Below are 22,576 nucleotides of genomic sequence, written 5' to 3' on the forward strand. Positions count from 1 at the left end.
TGGCTGTAACTATGCCCCCAAAGCACCATAGTGTAGGCACTTCCTACAGCTCTCGAAGGGATTTTTCCATCGCTATAGGCAATCCTTTTCACTGAGCAGTAGCTAGGTCCATGGAAGCCTTCTTCTTTTGACACAGCCATGTCTGTACCAGAAGTTAGGTTAGAATAGCTACAGTGCTCAGTGCATAGCTATGTCAAACTCAATTTTAAGTGTAGGCAAGACCTAAGTATTGTTCCTTAGACCAGCAAGGATGAGGCGTGCTAGGAAGGTAGTATGCTTGGCCCTTAGGAGAGCCTCATTACTCCATAGCAACTTCTTTTGTCTGGGGCGTAGGAGCTTCATAAGAATCCATGTAAAGCTCTCTTCTGCCAAAGGGGGCTTCGCTAAGATGTATACCTTTTTTGTTTTAATTGGGGAAATGGGGGAGTTGGAATCTGAAGAAATCACATCACATGCATACATTCTCAACCTCAAAAAGGTGGGGCTAGTACTCAAACAAAAAGATGGGGAAGAAGCAAAGGGAAGAAGAGGGAAGACAATCATACAAAACTCTAAAAGCAACAGAGGGGAAGGAAGGGGAAAACAGAAAGGAAAAATGCTGAATTAAAAGAGAAGAAAAGTGAGGAGGTTCATTTAGGGGCAAGGGAAAAGAGGATGAGGATTATGGTCTTCTAGTTTCCTTTGATTCCTAGTTCTATTACTGCAGTTAGTCCTGCTAAGGGCTCAATTCTGCACCACTGGAGTAAGCTGGAGTTTTGTTGGTAATACAAAGATACAGAAAATAACTTCCAACTACAACCACTTCCTTTTTAAAATTCTTCTTAGAGTTTAAAGAGAATCTTCCACCTTCACAGACAAAAGTGGAAACGTAGCTGACAGAGAAGAACATAGGAACTGTCACACTGGATCAGACCAACAGTGCCTCTAATCCAGTATTCTTTCTCCAACAGTAGCTGACACCAGAAGATTCAGAGGAAGGTGCAAGAAGCCCACAATGAATAGCCAGACTACAGGGGAGATTTCTTCCTACTCTGAAGTAGTTGGGGGTGTCTAATTGTCCTTAAGCATGAGGGTTTATATTCCTTATAAATTTTAATTCTATCTAATGTAATAGTGAATGTTATTATCCATGTAAGTGGGTGATGTGTAAAAATGGCACTTTACACAAACGCAAGAAATTCAGACTCATTTTCAAATTAAACATTTAACACTAATATTATAAATATTGTACTCAAGTTTTTTGATAAATGCTAGAATTTTAATTTCTAAACCAGTGTTGCTGCTGTAGCATTCTCTCTCTCTCTCATGCACACATCTGTTGAACAAATACTATGGATCTTCTGAAACGGATCAACAGGGTGCTTATCTGAGAGACTCCTCTATGTTTAAAGGGTAATTTGTGAATAAATTACCCTCTCGGGTTGATAGCAGGATAGTTAGATTAGATAAATTAATCAAAGAACAAGTTGTACCGGCAAGCACCAGAGACTCACCATTTTTCTTAAGGCCATCCTGCAGTCAGCCCTGAGAAAGCATCTTAGAGAACACAAAATATGAGCTGGCAGGTTCCTGTGTGCAGAGGAAAAGCACAGTGGTGCACACATTACAAAAGCATGATCTCTGTGGGACATCAAGGTATCTACTGAACTGCAACAATACACTATATAATCCAGAATACATTAAACTTACCATAAGTGGATATGAGAACCTTAATGTTAAAAAACAGACCGCCAGGAAGACCAGGCAGTTCTGAGCTATGGCGGCTATTAACTTACCTTCATTGTACCTAAACACTGCACCATAGGTGGTCCCTCTGCAGCAGACATTCCCAGAATAACTGGTTAATGAGACCTGGACTAGGTGATTCCTATTTTGTGAAACACAAAATATTTATACCTAATCACATATTTAGCTCATACAGATTAAACAAATTTTCCTGTGATATTAACCAGCACTGTGAACCCCACTGTTCTGCAATGCTCAGAGACAAAAGGCTCATTTAAGAAGTTTCTTGGTTTTTTAAGTAGTCTCCTTCTGGGAATTTTCATGACAATGCACTATCCTGTTGAACAGGAGCCTGCAGGAATACTTCTGTGCACTTTTCAACAGTAGCCACCATGTATCTCAATGTTCATGTGACGTTAGGAATTTCTTTCCTTTTGTTTTAAATGATTTATCAGATGTCAGAGAATGATATTTTGTAGTTATATATACACTCCCAAGCTGATTGTCTCCAAGTGCTGTAGAGAGATGAATTAAGCCTCAACGCCAGTGAAGTAGGTAGGGGACAGGCTCCCAAAGAGATTAAGTGATTTGCTCAAGATCACACAGCAAGTCAGAAGCAGAGTCAGGAGCTGAACATGGGAGACCTGACTTCCAATCTCCTGTATCAATCACTAAAAAAATGATCCCTCACCAAAAATAGATGGGCATAACTGATGTAGTCCTACTCTTCCTACTTGTCTCTTTCTTCCCCAATTGCTGCTCTAGCAGGTGTTTTTTTAGGAAGAGTAAATACTGTACTATACTCAGCAGTGTCCAGCCCCCCTCCTCCCCGTTGGTAATAGTAATTTTTCAAATAATTTTCTCACTTTTATAAAAATCCCTTATAATCTTGGTGACCCTTTAGGCAATTATTTTTCCTCCTCCAGTGACATTTTTGTTATTGACAATTACTGGCATAAACACATTTTATCTGATGGTCTTCCTCCATGTTACCCTCTAACACTGAAATCACCGAGAGAATTTATGTTCCACCTGAATTTTGCCACCCCTCTGCTGGTCACTGAGACAAATCTAGGAATAATGGCACTAACTGTACCCCAGGTAGAGCACAAAGGAACAATTAATACCTATGGCAGTTAGGTGGGATGAGGTAATCATCTCTTCCCTAAACCTTTCAAAGTCAGAATATTCAGAAAATGGAATTCAGAAGACTAAAGGCATTTCACCAAAACATTTGCAAAAAATTGTAAAGAATTAGAAACCTATAAGGGCATTTTTCAAGCTGCCAGACAAATGAACAAGATTAGTGACTAACTGGATAATACTTCCACTTTACACATATTTAGACTCAGAAGTATTATATCATTTTACACTTGAGAAAGTTGAGGCACAGAGATTTTGGTGACATGTCCAAGGTTACAAGGAAAATTAGTAAGCAAGTCAGGAATGGAATCCAAGGGCCCAAACTCCTAGTCTATGTCTTAACCATAAGATCATACCAACAGAAGTGTTTAAGCTCTACTGGTATTATTGTCAACTGCTCCTCCACTGACTGGAGTACCAGCTCCAAAGGTCTGATCATTTAAAATCTTTCCCCTAAACAGGCACTTTTCTAGACCACCATCCTACTCATCAAGTATGTCAAGAGCCAAAAATCTACTAATAACATTAACATTTGTATCCTGAACAGCAAAGATAGCTCTTCAAGAGTAACCTTCAGAAGCACTGGGCCTCAGCAATTAGTTCCCAGGCAGCCAAGCTATCATAATAAAGTTTTCTCAATATGCCAGGCACATGTATCACCCAGCTGATGTTACAATAGGTTTAAAAGGAAAACATTTCCCCTTTGGATGAATGAAATATCTATAGAAAAAGTTGGATCCCCTGTAACAGCATGTCAAAATATTACAACCCTGCATTTTTATAGGATGAAGTCCCTAGAGTACATCATCTTGGCTATATGCCAGTTTCCAAAGAACTGCCAACATAATAATTCAGTTACATTGCCCATACCACTGTAAAACTGCATTAAATTCAAAATGTTTGAGCGCATCCAGCAATTAAAATTAATGTTCCTTGGAATGAATGCTTCACTTTACAATCAAGAAGAAAAAAAATTACCTCAACAGTGTTCCTCTAGTATTATGGTTAACATTTAATGGCATTTTATTGCCGTTAAGCCCAATATTTGTGTCTAATCGATACTAAGCTATCAAGGACAGCCTAACAAGTCTGGACTATCTCGATGAGGCTCTATTGATTTCCTTTTTCAGGTGTGCAACTAACACAATCGACACAAATAATTTAGAAGGAAACAAGGTAATTTAATAAACAGAAAAGGAACACGTAGTTTCTCTTTTCTCGAGTGACTAAATCATTTTAACTCACTAATGGTAATTAACACTAAAGTTAGATATTTAACTATCTGTAAAATACTACGGATAAAATAATGTAAGCATTTTAGAAAGAAAATCATCTATCAAGTAAATATTAAACCTACAACATGTCATTAGTTTCCTCAAGTCCAATACGCAGATTAACAATAATATTTTCTATCTTGGTTCAATTTAACTTCATACTCTGTATTAGAGAATCTGGTGTTTTAAAATGAATTCCTAATAATTTGCACTTGCACACCACCCTTTATTTAAGGATCTTATAATGCTTTACACATATCAATTATATCTTAAGGTCTAGTAGCTATAATCTTCTTTATACAGATGATTAAACTGACTAATTAATTAATCTGCCTTAAATTATACAGCCAGTCAGTGTCAGATTTCAGAACTTTGATTTCAAGTCACTTGCTCTAACTACTACATAATATTGCCTCCCCAAGTATACCATTAACAGAATTTTCTCATGCAACCTTGATTCTGTTCTAACTACCACCATCACCACCCATCCTTGTACATGTCACAAGGATGAAAATTTGGAAGCATCACTTTAGGCATAATAAAAAATGTATCATGTAACCACTGTAGAATAGTATAGTGCTTTATTTCTGTGTTTTGATTCAAAGTGAAATATGTAATTATTCTCTTGAATATATGCTATGTTTCTTTCAAAAGTTTCACACCACACACTTTATGCAACATCCACTGAAAGTCTGAAAATTCAACTTCTTTCCCTGCTGAAAGTGTTTACAAGACTTTGTTCTGGTTTGTGCATTAGGAATTTTGTTACTAGCAAGATTAATTTTAACAACTCCAGGAACAATGTTTAAGTCTGCTGCTACAGAACAGCCATACAACTTTAAGACCACCAGGAATAGGGGTTGATGGGGGTTAGACTTAGTGCCTCTCCACACTCCCTTCAAAGCAGCAAAAATTCTCTACCAGATGATTAATTTTAAAAAGGTCAAACCTGAGGCATTAACTACTTGAAAATGTCCCTTTAAGATAAGCATTTTTCCTATGAAAGTGTTCACCTAGCTCCATTGACATACAGTATGCAACACATTTACTGTTCCAATGGAATCAATGAATATACCTTAACAGGCATTGCCTCAGGCATGCACAGGGCTAAGGTACACAAATGATACCCCAAGGGCAAGGAGGATGGATGAATATACAGAACAAGCAATAACCTCACAGAAGCAGCGGATGAAGGATCAAAGGTACATCTGACTCAAAGAATGAGGTGGAGCTCAAGTGTTCAAAGATGATAAATTTAGTCCAAATTCAAACATTGCTACAACTGGCATGATAGCTATTATATTACAAGCTTTAATAGATTAAAAATTAAATTAGCCTAGATGTCATGTATCCAATATAATTGTGTATACTTTATAAAACAGACTTAAATTAGACAATCACCTACTTTTTTTCCACAAGACCACTCCATCATTCAATGCACAGAATGGACAGCACACAAGGCAGGGTTGATTAGTGAATGAAGTGGTTATCCGTAAGTCCATGGCCTCATTTGCAGCAGAAAGTTAAATATGTTCAACAGAAAGATGAGGCACACAGGACTGAGATCCAGTAGAAGAGAGTTCTGTCACTGGTTCTGTCACAGATGTGATGTTAGATTAGTCATTTAAAACAAAATTTGCACAGGTAGTCACTGATTGTTCATTTTTTTGGGAGTTCTACCTGAGACACCTACCTAGAGTCTAATTTTCAAGACTGCTGAGCACTCAATTCCAATGGAAGTCAATAGGAGTTGCAGGTGCTCTACACCTCTGAAATCTCAGGGTACCAGCATCTTGGGCACCCAAAGTCAGTAGGCACTTTTGTAAATTTTGGCCTAACTCTCAATGTGCTTCAGTTCCCTACTTGTAAAATTGGGATAACAATACTTCCCTTCTTCACAGGGAAGTTGTAAAGATGAACTCATTAACATTTGAGAGCACAACAGAAAAAGCTATGAAAATATTCCATACTTAGGGCAGCATTTGGACAGCATGCAGTAAATACAAGTATTAAATAGTTGCCTCAGCCTCTGAGCACCCCTCAACCTATGCACTGAATCAGGTGGTATAAAAATAGTATATGATCATATAATTAAAAGCTAATATAATGCTTACAAACAAGGAGTCAGAGTTAAGGCTGCACAGGCAACCTTTATTCTGGCATTTCCTAACTTTTGAACACTTGGCTTTGCCACCTTAATGTAATTTTAATATACTTTTTGTATGAAACATATATGGATATAAAATGTCTGTATTAGTCAGTATTTCAGTCTAATTTAAGTGACTTTTAACCAGTTCCTCAAGTGTAGAATTATAATTGTGGTACTATCTTCCCATAAGATTTTTTCTGTGAATTCTGATGTAATGCAGGGATGCACACTAGAAAACAATGAAAAGTATTATTCTGCAGGTGAAGTGCTGAGTGGTCTAAATAATATCAGACCACACATCCACAGGCCATGATCCATTTGGCAGAGCAAAGTACAAAAATGCAATTGTCCATATGTACATGATTATTGAAACAGAAAACAATTTCTAATCATTAGGCAGAGCTCAATGAGTGTTAAAAAAAGATAACTGCTGGTTCCAAAGAGCACCATAACTTACCAACATCCAATCAGCGTTTCACCTACAGGAAGATACCCAATTCTTTTCTTGTTTTCCAATATATATCTTCAGCATTAAATCAGAATGCACAGAAAGCTCAATTTGGGAAATGGTTCTTCAATTATAATTAATAACTTAGTTTCCATTCTTAAAGAAACAGTTTAAAAAAAAAACCAAAAACCACACATCACTCCATATATTAGACCTGAATACTGACTAATGGAGACATGTCATGTCTCCGTGAGCTCTAGGACGAGGAATTAACTCAATTGAGCTATATAATTTCTGCCTTAAAACAGCAAGTGTCAAGGTTCCTCCCCCACTCTGAACTCTAGGGTACAGATGTGGGGACCTGCATGAAAAACCTCCTAAGCTTATCTTTACCAGCTTAGGTCAAAACTTCCCCAAGGTACAAAATATTACACCCGTTATCCTTGGAATGGCCGCTACCACCACCAAACTAATACTGGTTACTGGGGAAGAGCTGTTTGGACGCGTCTTTCCCCCCAAAATACTTCCCAAAACCTTGCACCCCACTTCCTGGACAAGGTTTGGTAAAAAGCCTCACCAATTTGCCTAGGTGACTACAGACCCAGACCCTTGGATCTTAAGAACAATGAACAATCCTCCCAACACTTGCACCCCCCCTTTCCTGGGAAATGTTGGATAAAAAGCCTCACCAATTTGCATAGGTGACCACAGACCCAAACCCTTGGATCTGAGAACAATGAAAAAAGCATTCAGTTTTTTACAAGAAGACTTTTAATAAAAAATAGAAGTAAATAGAAATAAAGAAATCCCCCCTGTAAAATCAGGATGGTAGATATCTTACAGGGTAGTTAGATTCAAAAACATAGAGAACCCCTCTAGGCAAAATCTTAAGTTACAAAAAAGATACACAGACAGAAATAAGTATTCTATTCAGCACAATTCTTTTCTCAGCCATTCAAAGAAATCATAATCTAACACATACCTAGCTAGATTACTTACTAAAAGTTCTAAGCCTCCATTCCTGTTCTGTCCCTGGCCAAGACGACTACAGACAGACACAGACCCTTTGTTTCTCTCCCTCCTCCCAGCTTTTGAAAGTATCTTGCCTCCTCATTGGTCATTTTGGTCAGGTGCCAGCGAGGTTACCTTTAGCTTCTTAACCCTTTACAGGTGAGAGGAGCTTTCCCCTGGCCAGGAGGGATTTCAAAGGGGTTTACCCTTCCCTTTATATTTATGACACGCCCCCCAAATCTCAGCTAGGGTGAAACACTGGCTGGGATTTCTTCCTGGAGCTCTAGGAAAACAGAGTTAATAAGACACATGCATCTCTAAATATACTACCAAGTACATAAAGACTAACAATATTTTCCACATCTCAAGGACGATTTTAACCAGTTGATTCTGGGAAACTTTCACGGGAGAGTGCATCAGCCACTTTGTTAGAAGCTCCTGAGATGTGTTGGATGTCGAAATCAAAATCTTGGAGAGCTAAACTCCACCGAAGAAGTTTTTTGTTAGTTTCTTTGATGGTGTGAAGCCACTTTAGTGCAGCATGGTCGGTTTGCAGGTGGAAACGCCGTCCCCAAACATATGGGCGTAGCTTTTCCAGAGCGTAGACAATGGCATAACATTCTTTTTCAGTGACTGACCAGTTGCTTTCCCTCTCAGACAGTTTTTTGCTGAGAAACACTACAGGGTGGAATTCTTGATCAGGTCCTTTCTGCATTAAAACTGCTCCCACACCACGCTCGGATGCATCTGTGGTTACTAGGAACGGTTTGTCAAAGTCTGGGGCCCTTAGTACAGGGTCAGACATGAGTGTCGCTTTAAGCTTGTTAAAGGCCTTCTGACACTTTCCGGTCTACTGAACAGCATTTGGCTGTTTCTTTTTGGTTAGGTCTGTCAGTGGGGCAGCGATTTGGCTGTAGCGCGGTACAAATCGTCTGTAATAACCGGCCAAGCCTAAGAAGGATTGAACCTGTTTCTTTGACTTTGGGACAGGCCACTTTTGGATAGCATCCACTTTGGCCTGTAGGGGGCTGATAGTTCCTTGACCCACCTGGTGTCCAAGGTAAGTCACTCTGTTTAGGCCTATTTGACACTTCTTAGCCTTAACAGTTAGTCCTGCCTCCCTTATGCGCTCAAGGACTTTTTGTAGATGTTCCAGGTGGTCTGCCCAGGAATCCGAAAATATGGCCACATCGTCAAGGTAAGCGACTGCATATTCTCCTAATCCCGCTAGGAGACCATCTACAAGTCTTTGGAAAGTGGCGGGTGCATTTCGCAGCCCGAAAGGGAGTACATTAAATTCATACAGCCCGAGATGTGTGATGAAGGCTGACCTTTCCTTGGCAGATTCATCTAGCGGTACCTGCCAGTACCCCTTGGTTAAGTCCAAGGTAGAGATGAACTGGGCCCGTCCCAGTTTCTCTAATAGTTCATCTGTGCGTGGCATGGGATCGTTGTCTGGGCGAGTTACAGCATTTAGCTTACGGTAGTCCACGCAAAAACGTATTTCCCCATCTGGTTTGGGAACTAGAACCACTGGAGATGCCCATGCACTTTCAGAGGGGCGGATTACACCCATCTGTAACATATCCTGGATCTCCCGTTCTATAGCAGTTTTAGCTTGAGGAGACACCCGGTAAGGTTGGACCCTAATTGGGTGAGCATTACCTGTGTCAATGGAGTGGTATGCCCGTTCAGTCAGTCCTGGGGTGGCTGAGAACGTTGGCGCGTAGCTAGTGCACAGCTCCTGGATCTGCTGTCGCTGCATACGCCCAAGGGTCATGGAGAGGTTCACCTCTTCCACACCACCAGCACATTTCCCTTCGTAGTAAACACCTTCAGGCCACTCAGCGTCGTCTCCTCCCTGGGCTGTAAACTGACAAACCTTTAATTCTCTGGAATAAAAGGGCTTTAGAGAATTAATATGGTACACCTTAGGCTTTCGGTTGGAGGTGGGGAATGCTATGAGATAATTAACAGCTCCCAGGCACTCCTGGACCGTGAATGGCCCTTCCCACGATGCTTCCATTTTATGGGCCTGGAGCGCCTTTAAGACCATGACCTGGTCTCCTACTTTGAAGGAACGCTCTCTGGCATGTTTATCATACCAGGCTTTTTGCTCTTTTTGAGCATCCTGTAAGTTTTCTCTAGCAAGGGCTAAAGAGGTTCGGAGGGTGTTTTGTAGGTTGGTTACAAAGTCCAGAATGTTAGTTCCTGGAGAAGGTGTAAATCCCTCCCATTGCTGCTTCACCAACTGCAATGGCCCCTTAACCTCACGGCCATATACAAGTTCAAATGGGGAAAACCCTAAACTGGGATGTGGTACAGCTCTGTAGGCAAAGAGCAACTGCTGCAATACTAGGTCCCAATCATTGGAGTGCTCATTTACGAATTTACGTATCATGGCCCCCAAAGTTCCATTAAACTTCTCCACCATGCCATTTGTTTGATGGTGGTAAGGAGTGGCAACCAAGTGATTTACCCCATGAGCTTCCCAAAGGTTTTTCATAGTTCCTGCCAGGAAATTAGTCCCTGCATCTGTGAGGATGTCGGAGGGCCAACCTACCCTGGCAAAAATGTCTGCTAGTGCCTGACACACACTTTTAGCCCTGGTGTTGCTTAGAGCTACTGCTTCCGGCCATCGGGTGGCAAAATCCATGAAAGTCAGTATGTACTGCTTTCCTCTGGGTGTCTTTTTCGGAAAAGGACCCAGAATATCCACAGCTACTCGCTGAAATGGAACTTCAATGATGGGGAGTGGCTGGAGAGGGGCTTTGACCTGGTCTTGGGGTTTTCCCACTCTTTGGCACACCTCACAAGACTGGACATAGGTAGAAACATCCTTGCCCATTCCCTCCCAGTGGAATGATCCCCCCAAACGGTCTTTAGTCCTGTTCACCCCAGCATGGCCACTAGGGTGATCGTGGGCTAAGCTCAAGAGCTTGGCCCAGTATTTAGTTGGAACTACCAACTGTTTCTGAGGATGCCAGTCTTCCTGGTGTCCACCAGAAAGAGTTTCCTTGTATAAAAGTCCTCTTTCTATAACAAACCTGGATCGATTAGAAGAGCTGAGAGGCGGTGGGTTGCTCCGTGCCGCCGTCCAAGCTCTCTGGAGGCTTTCATCTGCTTCCTGTTCGGTCTGGAACTGTTCCCTTGATGCTGGAGACATCAGTTCCTCATGGGATTGTGGACCTAGGCTTGGTCCCTCTGGAAGCGATATAGGGGACGGAGCTGTTTCTGTTGACTGTGAACCGCTCTCCGCTGGTGCACTATGTTGGGATTCAGGCTCCGGCTGAGCCTCTTGGGTCGGGTTATCGGCTGCTGCCAGTTCAGGTTCGGTGGGGCCCTCTGTTGTTGAGGTTGCAAGTACTGGATTCAGTGCTGACACGGGGTCTGGTGTTGGTTGTTCGGCTGGTTCCGGTTCTGGGACTGGTTCCGTCTGGGTCTCTGGGACTGGATCCACTACTGCTGTTGCAGACATTGGCCTGGGGTCCAGGTCCATCACCTCTGACTGGGTCCTGATAGAAGTTTCCGGAACAGAGCTAGGCCTCACGGCTTGTTTAGCCTGGCTGCGGGTGACCATTCCCACCCTCTTGGCCTGCTTCACATGATTGGCCAAGTCTTCCCCCAACAGCATGGGGATGGGATAATCATCATAGACTGCAAAAGTCCACATTCCTGACCAGCCCTTGTACTGGACAGGCAACTTGGCTGTAGGCAAATTGAAAGAGTTGGACTTGAAGGGTTGAATCGTCACTTGGATCTCTGGGTTGATTAAACTGGGGTCCACTAAGGAAGCATGGATAGCTGACACTTGTGCTCCGGTGTCCCTCCACGCGGTGACCTTCTTCCCGCCCACACTCACAGTTTCCCTCCGCTCCAAGGGTATCTGGGAGGTATCTGGGCCTGTGGACCTCTGGTGTGATTCCGGTGCAATGAACTGTAATCTGTTGGGGTTCTTGGGGCAGTTGGCCTTTACATGCCCCAGCTCGTTACACTTAAAACATCGTCCAGCTGACGGGTCACTGGGGCAAGGAGGGTTGCTGGAGAACGGGGTGGTGGGACGATAAGGGGTCTGGAGGGTTCTTTGGGAGGTAGGTGGGGCTTTGGGCGGCCCCCGGTAATAGGGTGTGGTCTGGGGTGGTCCCTTCTGGTCTCCGCTCCAACTGCGACCAGTTTTCTTCTTCTCTGCCACCTCCACCCATCTGGCTCCAATCTCTCCTGCCTCAATTACAGTTTTGGGTTTCCCATCTAGGATGTATCTTTCTATTTCCTCAGGAACACCCTCTAAGAATTGTTCCATTTGCATTAGGAAGGGCAAATTTACTGGAGATTCAACACTTGCTCCTGATATCCAGGCATCCCAATGTTTTACAATGTGGTAGGCATGTCGGGTAAATGACATGTCTGGTTTCCACCTTAGGGCTCTGAACCTCCGACAAGACTGCTCGGGTGTTATCCCCATTCTGACTCTCGCCTTGGATTTAAACAGTTCATACTTGTTCATGTGTTCTTTAGGCATTTCAGCTGCCACCTCAGCTAAGGGTCCACTGAGCTGCGGCCTCAGCTCTACCATGTATTGGTCAGTAGAGATGTTGTACCCAAGGCAGGCCCTTTCGAAGTTTTCTAAGAAGGCCTCAGTATCATCACCTGCCTTGTAGGTGGGGAACTTTCTGGGATGGGAAGTGGTACCTGGAGAAGGATTGCTAGGGTTTGTTGGTATATTCTGCTGGGCCTTTATCCTCTCCATCTCCTCCACATGCTTCCTCTCTTTTTCCTTCTCCTCCTCCACATGCTTCCTCTCTTTTTCCCTCTCCTCCTCCACATGCTTCCTTGCCTCCATTTCCCTCTTGTGGGCAGCCTCTTGGTGTTGTTCTGCCTCCCTTTCTTGTTCCTTCTTCAGCTGCATGAGTTCTATCTGTCTTTCATGTTCCCTTTGTCTTTCCTCAGCCTGAAATTTGGCTAATTCGAGCTGTAGTCGAGCCGCGGATTTTGCCATTCTAACCTCTTTGTTTTTACTAACTTTACACCCGAGGTTTAGAAATAAACAAACAAAACTTGGCTGTAAAATTTTGCTGTGCTGGAATAGAATACCTATTCTCTGATAGTGATTGTCAGCCTACAGAAAAAGACAATTCCCTTGTCTCTGCTCTGGGCCCAAATTAAAGCAAAAAACCTCCAACTACTTGGAAACCTGCTTACCCAGCCCAAAGGAAAAAAAAATTTCTTTTCAAACCTGTGCTCCTTGTAAAACAAAAAAAAAAATCAAAATCCTAAAAAAACCCTGCCACTTTTGTCTCCAGGCAAATGGGTAGAGCACACCCCCCCTATTTACTTTTAGGAAGAAAAGAAAAAAAAAAACCTCTGGGTTGGAAGACTGTGAATTTCCCTGCAGGAGTTAAGTACCCTGCCTCCAGGCAAAGAAAACCTGCAATTCACAAGATAATCCCCTTTTGTCTCTGCTTGGCCACAAAGCAGAGAGAAACCAAGCTGCTTTCAGTTTCAAAGCTGCTTTCTGGACTTTCTTTCCAAAGAAAAAAAAATTTCCTTTTTAAAATCTGTATTTCTAGTTCAAAAAATCTCAACTGGATCTCAAATGATTTCATGTTAATCCCACCACTGTGCCACCATGTCAAGGTTCCTCCCCCACTCTGAACTCTAGGGTACAGATGTGGGGACCTGCATGAAAAACCTCCTAAGCTTATCTTTACCAGCTTAGGTCAAAACTTCCCCAAGGTACAAAATATTACACCCGTTATCCTTGGAATGGCCGCTACCACCACCAAACTAATACTGGTTACTGGGGAAGAGCTGTTTGGACGCGTCTTTCCCCCCAAAATACTTCCCAAAACCTTGCACCCCACTTCCTGGACAAGGTTTGGTAAAAAGCCTCACCAATTTGCCTAGGTGACTACAGACCCAGACCCTTGGATCTTAAGAACAATGAACAATCCTCCCAACACTTGCACCCCCCCTTTCCTGGGAAATGTTGGATAAAAAGCCTCACCAATTTGCATAGGTGACCACAGACCCAAACCCTTGGATCTGAGAACAATGAAAAAGCATTCAGTTTTTTACAAGAAGACTTTTAATAAAAAATAGCAGTAAATAGAAATAAAGAAATCCCCCCTGTAAAATCAGGATGGTAGATATCTTACAGGGTAATTAGATTCAAAAACATAGAGAACCCCTCTAGGCAAAACCTTAAGTTACAAAAAAGATATACAGACAGAAATAGTTATTCTATTCAGCACAATTCTTTTCTCAGCCATTTAAAGAAATCATAATCTAACACATACCTAGCTAGATTACTTACTAAAAGTTCTAAGCCTCCATTCCTGTTCTGTCCCTGGCCAAGACGACTACAGACAGACACAGACCCTTTGTTTCTCTCCCTCCTCCCAGCTTTTGAAAGTATCTTGTCTCCTCATTGGTCATTTTGGTCAGGTGCCAGCGAGGTTACCTTTAGCTTCTTAACCCTTTACAGGTGAGAGGAGCTTTCCCCTGGCCAGGAGGGATTTCAAAGGGGTTTACCCTTCCCTTTATATTTATGACAGCAAGTCATTAGCCAAAGCAAACAAAAAGCCATCTAATTTCTCCCTTATAAATGATCAGTTTCAACTTTCGGTGTTTATATCAGCTAAAATTTGTAAGCTTTGCTAGGCAACATCTGTAAAAGTAAAGTTCTTTTGCAGATTCATGTGTGTTTAATTAATATGTTTAACAAGCTGTTTTGTGTTCCCAAAGAACACAGCTGTCTCTATTACACGTACAACTTTACCATCTGCAAAAACTACAATAAGTAAATATCAAAATAGCAGGTGTTAATAAAGAGCAGCCAAGATAACTCTTCTCTAGGGAAAGAATTAGTTCTTTCATTATAATCTTCTGTAGCCCTGGAGCAGGCAAACCTTAGCTGTTCAGGTCTAGAAGGAACCGGTTTTGTGGTTCATGGGAACAACAAAGTAAGTTCTTGGGGTAAATCTCTGCAAAACCACAACTATTAAGTATAAACTAAATACGTGGCCCCTTAAGACACTAATCGCCATTTGAAATGTGGGTCTCCACATAATATTCATTAACCACAGTTATACACGTTCACACTTGATGGATAAAATGAAGCTAAAATTGTCAAGGGAATCCTTAATTTCCCATTTTAATATTTATATAAAGTGAGAATTTTCTGTTAAGCTCTATGAAATAAAACGTTCCCATACACAAAGTATTGCAAAGCTATTCATTTAAAATGTCTTAAGATAGTGTATTTTCACTTCTTTTCTCCCAAAAAGTAACTCACTTATTATTGATATTAGTCTACTACCTGAATTCCCATGGTTTTAAAAGTTAAATGGGTATGTATGGCTCCATGCAACAGTAGAAGACTTCTACAATTGCTTTCCCTGTGCTTTATGAATGTCTTTTGGAATCCTACCCTAGCAATTTCCCCCACACACACACACACCCCGCCTTTCTTTATCTTCCACAAACAACCATTTGATTATTCATGTAATCAGTAATGCATGAACCATCTAAAGAGAAAGGGAGAGGGAAATGCCCTCATCTCAGCTCATCAAAAATACAACAAGCAAGCCACAAAGGGGTCACAAATTAAAAATTAAATGCAGACAGAAAAAGTGCATCCACACATTACCACTACTGAAACTTCCCTTCCAAACAGGGGACACATACAGTAGCGAGAGGAGGTGGCCAAAGACATGTTTTAAAGTTATGCTAATTACATTTTATTCATAACACATGTTTATCAATGAAGAAAAATTAAGCACCAGCATGCTTGAACACCACTAGAATCTTTGCAGCTACAGGCAAAGCCACTGGATGGCTAAAGCTGTCACACGGGTGACAGATCTGCTGTTAGCAACTAAGGTAATCTATATACCAGTGCCAAGTGCTGCAAAGACAGCAGGAGGTGACTGCAGATTACAAGAAACTCAGGAAAGGAAGCTGGTAATATTTAGAGATGCATCAAGCAGACAATAACTAGTTAAATGCAAAAAATATATATATTTATTTATTATAGACTAGATCTGTATAATATGTTTCCACTAAAAAAAAAAATCCCCCCTCCCAAAAGACAAGTATCTATTAGCACTAAATTCCACCTAATTTATAAAATGTTAACATGCATTTGCACTCTGAAAAACTATTGCAAAAATGATAGTGTGGGGCTCTGTGGGTCTTACTAACACTAGATCAATTTGCTCAGTTTACAAATGAAAAGTCACCTTCCAAATTCATCCTGGAATCTGAGAGTCTTTCTTGGTCAGGCATCACCAGTAAGAAATCATCTACAGCTGGAACACAGATCTGCTTACTTTACTGCCCAAAATAATTTTTGCTAATTTTTATTCCTGATACTTCTACAAAACCTATACAAGTGTGTAAGAGAGATGGATTCTGCTCTTTCTTGCGCATCATCAGAATTATTAGCTAAGTTCCAGTTGCAGAATCTCTTACCAGTAATGAACATACGCCATACACAAATCCACCTCACACTCTCCCCTAGTTGTCCTGGCTCTGGAGTCCTCACAAGGGTACAAAGTAATTTTTGTTATTAAAAAAAAAAAAAAACTTTGTAAAGTAAGCAGATATGTACAACAGGTTGGCAACATTTGATTGAAAAACCCACTGGAAGCACCCAAGCCTGGCGAGAGAGGTTGGACTTGATTTTGTGTTTCATTTTGAATTTGTCAACAAAACAAAACTCAGTAACAGGGTTTTATGTCTCTGACTATACCCAGGGAGCAGGTCTGCTAAGTAAGAAAGTCAAACTGCTGACAATAACTACACTTTAAACAGAAAAAAATCAGTTCGGGGAGGCGGGGTGGGTAATCACACTTTAAACTAATACTGAGTTTTGCATCAGACTACACATTCTGCAGCACTACAGGTAAATTAAAATAGAAGATTGTATTGAATTAAAAATGAAAAGTCACAATATGATCAGCAGAGTCTTCACTGTGGGGTTTACTCTGCTATTTAATTTATACAGTCCAGAAGAGGTAAATATACGACAGATTTTTATATTTACTGTACAGAGGTACACACCAATAATTATCAGGGAGGTGTGAAGCAGGAGGTTTTAGCTGCAAGACGGGACAGTTTTAGCATTTGGGAAGGCATGGGAGGCAGGTGAGGCTTTTGGCAAAGGGAAAGGGATGCATGTCCAGTTTCTCTCTCGCAAGTAGGTTTGGAAGGGACTTAAACTCCTAGTTCTCCACCTCAGCATCCTACTGCCTTCTGCCACAAAGTCTGGTACCTCCTCCAAGGACAAATAAGGGCATTATTACAAAGATATTTGTGCTAAAATGACCATCAGTTTGAATAGACAACACAACGTTAAGTTTCAGAGTTACACCCCACCAAGAGAAATGTGGATAGTTCTGCAGATGACCCTGATGAAGTGAAGAATCTGCCCACCAGCATGGAAGGGGTTAAAGAGGGCCTTTGGGCCCAGTTAGCCTTGCCCCATTGTACCTGCAGCCAGTACCAGGCCGGGGGTGGGGTGGGGGAGGAGAAAAGGAGAGAACCTGGTTCAGTTCAGGGCTGACTGGCAGAGAGGCAGGAGCTAGCTGCCTCTCTACCTGAGGGGAAGGATCACTAACTTGTCAGCCAAGGCAGAAAATAAGCACGGTCTCCCTGGCTGAAAGACTTCAGAGAGCCAGCCTAAGAGATAACTGGGTGACTAAAGCACAGAGACCTTGTGGGGTTCTGGCTCCGCCAAACTTATGGCTGCCCTGCCCGGAGGAATCTGGGACTGCAGCAGGACAGCACCCAAGGTCCACGAGGGGATGCTACTTAGAGAGAAGCCACCACAGCAACTTGGATTATAGGGGCCACTCCACAAACTGAAGCGACAGCAATAGGAAGAAGCCCAGGACAGTAGACAGACTCCCCGTTGGGAGGTCCCCTGCTCAGGGGTTGACTCACACAGGGCGCTGGGCTGGGACCTGGTGGAGTGGGAGGGCCCGGGTCCCCCTGCCCCACTGACTTAAAGACTGAGCACCCTGACCAGGGAAGCCAGGAGCTGGCAGTCAACAGTTCCAATCACTTGACCACCTGGCCCTCCACACTCCATTACAATGACGATACAACATCAGTTCACATTTGGAATATTATCTTCAAAAACATAAGAATTAAAAACTTTTTAATTCTTTTTAAAATTAAAGCTTAAATTCTGTTTCATAAGTTCTGCAGCCTTGATAATGTGAAATACAAAGGGTGCTGCCTTTGTAGCGGACCAAACATTATATACCAATGCACACCAACTACCCACCCTATTATTTAATTACTTCAGTCTACAAAAGATCTATTCATTAGCAATTTGATACACATTGTTTACCTTGTTTGACCATTTATAGGCCTGAAGTAGTTGACTGTAGAGAGGAGTTTTGTCCTGTACAGGATCTAGGCTCAACAATCCACTATTATGGAGAGGATGGTTCTCAGATGGTTTGCCTACTAGATTGCTCAGACGTTCCAGTTCACTAGAAGTAAAAAAACAAACACCTTTTATGTAAGAACTGTAGATAGTGTGGAGTGAACAATCAAGTGTGCATGTAAGATATGGTCCTTACACATCTCACAATTAAAAAAAAATCAATTTAGACATAAAAATTTAAAAATGCTTGTCCAAAGCTCAAGGCAGTTTGACAAGCATTTAATCACCAGTATTAACCGAAAAATCACAAATGACCCACCCCCAAACAACAACACTTCTCCCTCCCCAAAAACCTTGGTAAATACATGGGCTTTGTAACATGCCATGAAGATTCAGAATATTTTGGACAAGGGTTGGTAGAACTGCAGTTCCCAGCCAATGAGAGCTGCAGGCACATATGGAGCTGGGTAGGGGAGCCTGCCAACCCTCCCCCCACCCCAGCATCAGCAGGGGTCCTGGGCCACCTCCCCCAACGCCCCCGGACCGCTCCCCGCCCAGAGTACTCTCAGGCCCCAGCCCAAATTTTAGTTACAGGTATATAGTAAAAGTCATAGATAGGTCATGGGCCGTGAATTTTTGTTTACTGCCCATGACCTGTCCATGACTTTTACTAAAAATACCCATGACAAAAATGTAGCCTTAACTATCATTCCCTCTGACTTACATGTCTCACACCACCTTAAGGCTCCATTCCTGCAAACATTTAGGCACATGATAGCTTTACTACTGAAAGCAGGCAAATTGAAATAAGTGGGATTACTCACAGTAGTAACATTAAACATAAATTGCCTTTTTATGGCATTATCCAAAGTCCATTGACTTCAACAGGCTTTTGATCAGATCCTTATTTCATTCAGTAATTTAAATATGTTATTATGTGTCTAAAGCACCTCTCTCACTTTTGCTTGTTCTATAAATAATAAAAATGATATCTATCCAATTATGTTGCAAACTTCAGAAAAAATAATTAGATATTTATAAAAATGGGTAAGAATACCTTCTCTTGCTAAGATGAAAGTCAGGAAAATATTTCAAGTAACTTATTCACAGACACTTTGTCATCAAATTTGGTTGGCTAATAAAAAAAAAGTGGCACAGTTTTGGAACTAACCAAAGTGCAATTTCTGTGTGTGCGCCAGGGGAAGAAGAAAAAAAAAAATCAGCTGAGTATTGTCAAAATAGAAATTTAGCAAAGTAGTGGAGAAAGTCCTCCATCTTATCTGCACCTTTAATTTTCTTGTGTTTACAAGGAATCAAGTAGGAAGCTAGTTATCTTCACAGCCTCACTATGATCATATTGGTTTAAGTGCAACACAGCAACTCATATGGGGGGGCAGTAAGTAATAAAATGTCACTCATCTGGACTGAGTTCTTGGTTACCCTAGGTTTCAGAATTATATGATTTTCCCTAGTCTACAGAGAAGTTACTGAATGTTTAGAGTCAGTGAAATGATTATTGATAACTTTTACAGCACTACACTTTACAAAACAAATAAAGACAAAACAGCTTACAGTCTGAGGCCTTGATCTTGCAAAGGGATCTGTTCAAGTAGCTCTTAGCTAGCTTTCTTGTATTATATTTATTATTATTATTATACTGTTATTATAACTATCGATCCCTTTGCAGGATCAGGTCCTATGTTAAAATGAAAATACCAGATGCATAGGAGCACAAAGGCAAAAGCAGAACAAGCAGTCACTTAGATTAATGTACATTCGTTGAGAGTTACTTTTGTTGTTTGTATAAAAATATAAGATTTGGTGGAGAAAAATAATTTCCATGGCTTCCTATCCTACAAACAAAGTTTAGCATCATTGTTAAACTAGTTTCAGAGCTCAGAGTAGCAGCAATGTTAGTCTGTATTCGCAAAAAGAAAAGGAGTACTTGTGACACCTTAGAGACTAACCAATTTATTTGAGCATAAGCTTTCGTGAGCTACACGAATAAATAAATTGGTTAGTTTCTAAGGTGCCACAAGTACTCCTTTTCTTTTAGTTTCAGAGTGGTAGCCATGTTAGTCTGTATCAGCAAAAACAACAAGGAGTACTTGTGGCACCTTAGAGACTAACAAATTTATTTGGGCATAAGCTTTCGTGGGCTAAACCCACTTTTAGCCTACGAAAGCTTATGCCCAAATAAATTTGTTAGTCTCGAAGGTGTCACAAGTACTCCTCGTTGCTTTTGTTAAACTAGTGTACCCCACAAATTCCTCCTCTTTCACTTAGGTCAGTGGTGTTCTACCTTTTTTTCATTTGTGGAGCCCTAAAAAACTTCAAATGGAAGTGCAGACCCCTTTGGAAATCTTAGGTGCTAGATGCTGTACAAACAGAACAAAAAGACAGTCCCTGCCCCAAAGAGTTGATAAACTAAGGCCCAGATCCAAAGATATTTAGGTGCCTAACTCTCATTAACTCCAATGGAAGTTAGGTCAGTTAGGTGTTTAAACACACCTGAGAACCTGGGCCTAAATATAAAACAAGAGACAAAAGATGGAAATAGACAAATGGGGAATACAAGGAAACAATGAGACCATAATATCCCCTGCTGATGAGCTGTTAGAAATCTACCCCAATAAGCCACACAACTGATAACTGGGCTCACCACCTCTCAGTTCTGATGCACCCTATCAAAACTCAACCTTCGGGATGAATTTGAAATGTAGCTTTTAAAAAAGAGATGCTGTTAACTTTAAAATCAAACACTATACACAAAGTTACTTACTAACACCTATTAAAACGGAAAGAATTCTGAAAATCCAGTCTACTTCTATTTATGCTCTTTGTTTACTTTTCCATGGTCCCAACCTAAAAAGGTAGATTCTGTTCTGTCAGTGTGGCTCGTTTGCCCTCAATTTCACTCTGAGGTCCTTAGTGCTAAGACTTCTTTTTTGGGGAGGGGGGAAGGGGGGGTATTTTATTTTATTTCAAATACTGCAGGGGAAACGTTTGTGCCGATAACACATCAAACTGGTCCTAGCCCTTAAATAAGCTTGTTTCCACGAAATTAAGTCGACGTTCAACTTCAAGTCAAGTCAGTCCCAAGACAGGAGGGAAAGGTAATGGCCAGCCCTCCCCGCGCCTTGTTGTGCTCGTCGAATCACGTTCCCTATTTAAAAATCTCTCTCCCCCCTTTTTCCGCGCAAAATGGAGGGACGCTCCTCAGCCAGAAAGGGGAGTGACACGGGCGGTGCAGCGCCCCAGGGGCTCGCTGGCTCACGGGATGGTTCCAGCTGGGGGTGCCCCTTCCAAACCTGGGTGCACCCGGCCCGGCCTCCCCTCCCCGAAGCCAGGCCCCAGCTCCGCTCCGAGCGCAGGGCACCCCTTCTCCTCCACGCCTCTGCCCACCGCCTCTCCGGCCCGCCGCTTCCCCTCAGGTCCCGCCGCCGCCCCCCAACCCGGCCCCCGCGCCTCACGGCGAGCAGCCGCCCCCGGCCCCGCACGCACCTCAAGTCCCGGCTGACCGAGTGCAGGCTCTCCTGGAAGCAGGAGACGAAGCTCTTCTCGCGGCCCTCCAGCGTCTCCTTGTTCCGCATCCCGTCCTTCAGGCAGTCAAACACCCGGGTGACGCTGGAGCGCAGCGCCTGGATAGCGGCGATGGCCTGGGAGAAGGCCTCCAGGTTCACCCCGGGGCTCAGCACCCCCTCCGCCATCTTACCCCGTAGCCAGCCGAATGGGCCTCCCGAGCCTGGCAACGAGAAGCGCCGGGAACACCACGGGGCCGCGCCGGCCCCAGGGCAGCCTGGGAAATGTAGTCTTGTGCGGGGGGCTAGTGAGTCGGTGAGGGGCTAGAGTGGCTTGTGGGTGGACGTAGGGGGTGGGGAGGTATAGAGAGGTTAGGGCAGAGAGTCAGTGAGGGGGTAGAGACGACTGTGGGTGGACGCAGCAGGGCGGGGAGGTATAGAGAGGTTAGGGCAGGGAGTCAGTGAGGGGGTAGAGACGCCTGTGGGTGGACGCAGCAGGGCGGGGGAGGTATAGAGAGGTTAGGGCAGGGAGTCAGTGAGGGGGTAGAGACGCCTGTGGGTGGACGCAGCAGGGCGGGGGAGGTATAGAGAGGTTAGGGCAGGGAGTCAGTGAGGGGATAGAGTGGCCTGTGGGTGGACGTAGAGGGCGGGGAGGTATAGAGAGGTGGGGAGCAGGGAGTCGGTGAGGGGATAGAGTGGCCTGTGGGTGGACGTAGAGGGCGGGGAGGTATAGAGAGGTGGGAAGCAGGGAGTCGGTGAGCGGATAGAGAGGACTGTGGGTGGACGTAGGCAGGGCTGGTGCAACCACTAGGCAAACTGGCCACTGGGCGCCAAGTGGTTGGGGGTAGCCACAAGCGCGCTCCAGGGAGGCAGTGGAGCGGTGGTGAGCTGGTGCAGCAGGGCGGGCCG

General features: G+C 42.9%; 1 protein-coding gene across 1 annotated transcript in view; it reads right to left on the reverse strand.

Annotated features, from left to right (window-relative positions):
• The window catches only part of MED27 (mediator complex subunit 27), a 184,885-nt gene extending 162,961 nt beyond the window's left edge, over positions 1-21,924 (reverse strand). The window contains exons 1-2 of the mRNA XM_048822906.2: positions 21,651-21,924; positions 18,108-18,252 (exon numbers count right to left, since the gene is read on the reverse strand). Of these exons, the coding sequence (XP_048678863.2) occupies positions 18,108-18,252; positions 21,651-21,856 (351 nt within the window). The 5' untranslated portion in view covers positions 21,857-21,924. The remainder of the gene's footprint in view (positions 1-18,107; positions 18,253-21,650) is intronic.
• Positions 21,925-22,576: the final 652 nt, after the last annotated feature.

The sequence above is a fragment of the Caretta caretta genome, chromosome 16 (assembly GCF_965140235.1).
Source record: "Caretta caretta isolate rCarCar2 chromosome 16, rCarCar1.hap1, whole genome shotgun sequence".
NCBI classification, from domain to species: Eukaryota; Metazoa; Chordata; order Testudines; family Cheloniidae; genus Caretta; species Caretta caretta.